The following is a 6,000-nucleotide window of genomic DNA, read 5'->3' on the forward strand; positions in this document are numbered from 1 at the left end:
GTTACAGTAGCATCACCAAGACTTCTCTTGTGATCTTTGCCAGCATTGGGGATACTATACATGATGGTACGTTTGCATACAAAGTGTCAAAACTGGCATATGTGGGTATTGGTAGCCTCTGCTGTGGTTAGTCTTCAGACGAGACATGAATACATTTCCCATAGCTGGACTGCCTATGAACAACTCCTATGTGCAATACAGTCAAACACGCATCCATCAGCAAGACCCCATGATTGTAAGTGTAGTATGACTCCCTGGACTAAGTATGTCAGTGCATGGACAGAGGAGATGGACTGCACTAGATGTAGCACTACGAAAGCTAGAATACAAACCCACTGTCTATATAGTTTATTTACAAGAACAGAATCATTCAATTGGCCTCACTATCCAATCAGAATTCTGTATCTGCAATAAGACTCTCCACACTTGGTACATACAGATGTTTAAGGATACATTTGTTTACATACCACTTCCATATCTCTATTGCCAAGGCTACCTACTTCGAGGTTAGAGGTGACAATGTAGTTGTTGGCAGTGTTACAGCAAGAACTGGGGCATAAACTAAGGTACAATTTTGGCCTACATTTCCCATGCTATCAAGCGAAAGGTTGATAAAGCTTAAAAACGGCAACAATAAAGTTATGTTTTACTGCAACGTAAAAGAAACACTTGTTTGCTTTATGGTACAGAAACAAAACAAAGACATTCTTACTCTCTACTCACTGTTGGCAGTGCTGTTTAATGAAATGCAACCATTTTGATGTACAACAGAATGTATCCACCTATTGCCAGAGTAAGGCTGATGTGTGAAGTACAGAGCTGCATCTATAGTGTATAGTGATAGACGCTTCCTTTTTGTTAGCTGTGTGCTTGTGTTTAGTTAGATTTATTGTTAGTAATGTAAGAATGACAATTGAAGATTAATATGGAGACTGAGCCTTCTGAAATGTATCAGGAAGCATTTACTGAACTTGTTGTTAAGTAATTACTTAATGCTGTACACAGTAAATTAATTTTCCACAACCAAGTGTTCATATTGTTGCAGGTAGATGAATTGGCTAGAGTTGTCACTAACCTTTGTGCCATTGTACCTGGAGGAATTGTTTGCTTCTTTCCCTCGTATGACTATGAGAACATGGTGTGCTCTAAATGGGAGAGCACAGGAATTATGGAGAAGATAGGGAAGAAGAAACAAGTTAGTTGTAAGTAGTGTTGTGTGTACTGTAATATCAGTCTGTCAGGTATTTCGAGAGCCACGTTCTGCTGGGCAAGTGGAGCAAGTCTTGACAAGCTATTCTAGGTGCATAAAGGTTAGCTATATAGTGCTAAGATACTTTTTATAAAAAGGTGAAAGCCCATGTTGACCTTTGTAGCATACAGTCTGTAGCTACAAAACACACACAGCATGTATTCAGTGTAGGAACACATATACAATGACATTGACTCTATATATCTATAGCTGCAGTAACAATCAGCTTTTGATACCTTCTCAGGATGCCACAAACTACCCCCATTGCAAATTACTTGCACTGTTGACATTCTAGTAGTTTAATTTTGTGAATAGATGTTATTGCGCTTTTTTTTTTTTTCCCAGGCTAGCAATGAGCAGTGTGGAACTATTTCTGGGGCTATTCTGATGTGTGTGGTTGGTGGGAAGATGAGTGAAGGAATAAACTTCTCAGATGACCTCGGCCGGTTAGTAGTGGCTATATGATGATATGTAGTATAAACTGTGTGTTGTGACTAATATTGTCACTTCTGTATGTGACACCAATACTTTCTGTGTACCATCACTGCTCTGTTTGTGTGTGCGTGCATGCGTGCATGTGGGATAATCATCATTGTATGTGTCACCCCACAGATGTGTGGTGATAGTTGGATTACCTTATCCCAACATCAAGTCACCAGAGCTAGCAGAGAAGATGCAGTACCTCAACTCCACTATGGTACAATCAATTCCACCTACCTTAGCCAAACCACTTTTCCTTGTCATTGGATACCTACCAGTTCACAGGGAAAAGTGATCTGGCCATGTGAGACTGTACCTACCCATCCTTTTCTTGTACTAGCCTAAAACTACTGATGGAAGGTTACCTGGCCAAGTACACTATGAAAATCTCTGTATGAAGGCTGTCAATCAATCTATTGGTAAGTGAGAAGAACATTTTTAGCAAAAAGTATGTTTCTTTTGTATTTCTGAATACATTTTGTGTATCAGCAATCTGTGACCACATCAGCAAGAACCCCAGATTGTCATGCATTGTTGGAATTCCATTTTGTATCTAGAGGGATTTTAGGTGGTGCATGTCTTTTTTTTGGGAGGGGAGGAGGGGGGGGAGTCCGTACTTAAACAGTACTTTGATAGGGCAGTTAGATGTTGCTTTGGCCTGACATGTGCCTCTTTGTGTACAGAGAAGGCATGTATGTATCATGGATGCATCTATGTCCTTCTTTGTCTCCTTGCTTGTACCTCAGTTGCACCAGTTTGCAGATGTCCAAGTTCAGATTTTTCTCAGAACATTTTATTGCAATGATCCCTACCATGTATGCAGCTTTACAATTCATAACACTTAATTGTTCTATTAGGTAGAGCTATCAGACACTCCAAGGACTACTCTTCAATACTACTATTGGACCAGCGATACTTGAGGACCTCTATCACTGCTAAACTACCTACATGGATTTCTCGCAGTTTACAAACTTGTGATAACTTTGGACCTGCATTTTCAGCAATCAGAAAGGTCAGCTACCAATCTGATGTTACTTGATTATTATTGTTGTATTACACAGTTCTTCATATCCAAGAGAAATTCAATTTAACAGTATCACTTAATGAACAAATTCTGCAGCCACAGAACAAATCACTTAACCATGATGAAATCAAGGACACCTGTAACTAATAACATGTCTGAATGGCATGCTATGGGTAGTTATGCAAAAGATTGTAGTGTGTAAGTACTCTAATAGAACACACTGTTACTCTGTAATAAAAGATTATAAGAAGAGTACACTGCTATTGTTACATTAGTTAGTTAACTGGCCTATCTTTTTCTTTAACATGACTATTTTATCAACACATTCTAGCAGTGTGATACATACACTAGTGGTAGCTATCAGCTGAAGTGATTGAACAGTTTATTATAATACCACAGTCAGTTTAAAAGTTGCATGGTTACAGGCAGCTTGTGGAAAGGGTCTTAGTACGATGTCTGCTTCTGATGAAGAATTCAGATAATGACGCTGGCTCCTGACTACTACCTAGTGCCTGGACTGGTCATCACTACCATCAAAACTACAAGGAGTCCACATAAGCCTCATATCATCTTCATTGCTAATGTTTTGGTCACTGATATAGTGTTTGCCATAGAAAGTGTTTCTGTCATGTGCTATCATGATAATTGATTTTACATCTGGTTTTGATCAGTTGTAATCTACATCTATTCCTCCACTACCAGTGGTTGTTGTTGTTCATCTCACATTCTTGATGATATCAGTTGATAAAGTAATATCTATCAATTCCTTTTAAGCATGATCGGATTATGACATGTCACACTGTTGTAAGGCTGCCCTGTGTGAAGTGAGTGGGTGTGGTCATAAAAGTCAAAGGTTTATAGCATGCGATTAAAACTACACCATAGAATTGTACAGCTGCTTGATTACCAGCTAAGTGGCTATGCAAGCAAATATCCAGGCAGTGATTGGTTTAGAACTCTTGTATTTTCAAGCGACTAAAATTTGAAGTAAGTTGTTAGTTGATGCTATTGTTATTTTTGCAAGGATGTAGGGCATGCATTTGATGTGATTCAGTTTGTAATGATTGTGGTTATGTTTCCCAGGGTGGTTGTTCAGCATTTGTAGTGTCGAATTTTTTTTGTTATATAATCACCTTAGGCATACAAGTATATACGTAACCCAACATTCGCAGTGGTAGTCAACCCGGTATATGGATTAGGAGCTTTGGAAGGAAGGTTCTTACATTGTATTGTGTCATACCTGTGTTTACTGGTGTAGCTGGTACACATGTACCCATATCACAATAGTATTGGTACAAAATAGCACTGCCCCACTTGAACCCTTAAGCTTAGTTCCATATAAGTCTGATTTGGAGGGAGGGAACTTCCTGAATCATTTCAATTTCCTATCCTCATGTTTATGCATCTCTATAGTTTCAAACTACAAACATCAGTAGGTAATCTCCATCTGTAAACTTGTTGACAGCATGACCTTCATTTTTAAATATTAGAGGCATATATATATGTTGTTGCACAACAGATGGATTGACTTCTGATGTTTGTGGTTCTGTATATGGCTACAGGTATGGCATAGTATACAAAAATTAATAGAATATTGAATGGAAATTTGAAGCTTCTATGTATGTGTGTGTGTCTGTTTATAACCTAGAAGCTTCTATTTAGGACCTCCTATGTAAATATATTTAGTACCTCCTATAAATAGGAAGTCCTTCCTATTTGATAAATATGAGGTCCTGTTTACTACATAATGATCCTATGTAGGATAGAATGCATACACATATGTGTATAAATAACTGTTGAATCAATGTTGATACTGTGCAAAAAAAATATAATTTATTTCCATGATGTTTCTATACTGAAACCTACAGAAAATGTATGATTGATCTTGATGGAAGAGACTCCGCTGACATTACGAGAGATGGGAACAACATTCTTTAAAAGGAAGACTCCCTCTTGTAAAGTGTATTTTGTGTCATTGCATGTCGCAAGCTATACATGGCTAATGCCTGCATGGTAGTAGTATTCGATACTAATAAATATTGGTTTAACCATGTGGAGATCGATTTTTTGTCACAGCTACTAGGCTACTGCTGCCACCCCTTTCTATAAGTTTATAAATGCAACAACAAACGTTCCTCTATACTACCTATTGTCTATAGTACTAATACCTGTAACCTATTGTACAATATTCTAATATGACTACCTGGTTGATTACCTAATAAACTACTACCTGAACCCAGTGATGTACTAGGTGGTAACATTCTGTATGTAATGGTTCATGTGCATGCAAACCTTTAATGGTTTAAAGAAATCAGAGTACCAGAGTTACAAAGTGAAAACCTAAAAATTACAGGGTCAAAATGTCAGTCAAAATCTCTAATAAAACAGTCACCAAAGAAAAATTAGAGACCTCCACACCTATAAACATCTGTACCCTTAATCACCGAGCCACTGCGTCAGTTGCTGACCTGACTGAATTTCTACCTTATAAATGAAAATTTTAGTTCAAGAAAATTCTAAATTGTTCTCAGCAGATGCAGCAAAAGGTATGTTCCAATACTGTCTAGACTGGCTCCACCTTTAAATAATTTGTACTAGGACCATGCAGTAGTTAAAATACTGCCTAAACTGAGACAGACACTGGGATCACTGGTGTGTGACTCTATAATAGAGCACACATTTTTTTTGTGGATGACACGTGGTGTGAAATGCAGCACTTATATTAGCTAACTATTTCAATTTTATAGTTTACAAGCACTACAAATATGAAAGAAAATACAGGCCATAGGTCACCACAGGACTTCTCAATATCAATTACGAGGTTTTGAAAGCATTTTTGATTAATTGATTTTTATAGAGATGTTGGAGCTACTGAATCTTTGTATGATCACACAGATATCCAGGAATTTTTTCACTTGATGGGATGTTTCTAACCACCAAACCAAATTGATTTCTGATTTCATGGATATAACTTTATACATGCAATGTTTCATCAAGCTTAATTGGTTTATACCAAACTCTATTAACTGTATCCCAATGTCCTGATTACTTTTTAATAATAGTAGCTGCAACAACATTTATTATAGCTATTATAATTCATTGGCTAGGATGTGAGGTTACAAGTGCTATCAAGTGCTTGTGAACTGTTGATATTAAGTATGTTTGTACAGTAATTCAATGGCTTGTAAGTCTTACAAGTATACATGCTATATAAACTAGTTGTGAGGCTGTATATGCCAAATATGCT

The 6,000-nt window shown here is 37.3% G+C and overlaps 1 protein-coding gene across 2 annotated transcripts in view; it reads left to right on the forward strand.

Moving 5' to 3' along the window:
* Positions 1-3,169, forward strand: part of LOC136238061 (ATP-dependent DNA helicase DDX11-like) — a 51,649-nt gene extending 48,480 nt beyond the window's left edge. Inside the window, exons 22-28 of one of the 2 annotated variants that reach the window (XM_066028387.1) lie at positions 1,046-1,195; positions 1,242-1,310; positions 1,595-1,695; positions 1,862-1,946; positions 2,070-2,148; positions 2,587-2,741; positions 2,791-3,169. In XM_066028387.1, coding sequence (XP_065884459.1) covers positions 1,046-1,195; positions 1,242-1,310; positions 1,595-1,695; positions 1,862-1,946; positions 2,070-2,148; positions 2,587-2,741; positions 2,791-2,820 — 669 coding nt within the window. In that variant the 3' untranslated portion in view covers positions 2,821-3,169. Of the gene's footprint in view, positions 1-1,045; positions 1,196-1,233; positions 1,311-1,594; positions 1,696-1,861; positions 1,947-2,069; positions 2,149-2,586; positions 2,742-2,790 lie in introns of those variants that run through there. The other variant, XR_010692741.1, reaches the window with a different exon arrangement.
* The last annotated feature ends 2,831 nt before the right edge of the window (positions 3,170-6,000 follow it).

The sequence above is a fragment of the Dysidea avara genome, chromosome 11 (genome assembly GCF_963678975.1).
Source record: "Dysidea avara chromosome 11, odDysAvar1.4, whole genome shotgun sequence".
NCBI classification, from domain to species: Eukaryota; Metazoa; Porifera; class Demospongiae; order Dictyoceratida; family Dysideidae; genus Dysidea; species Dysidea avara.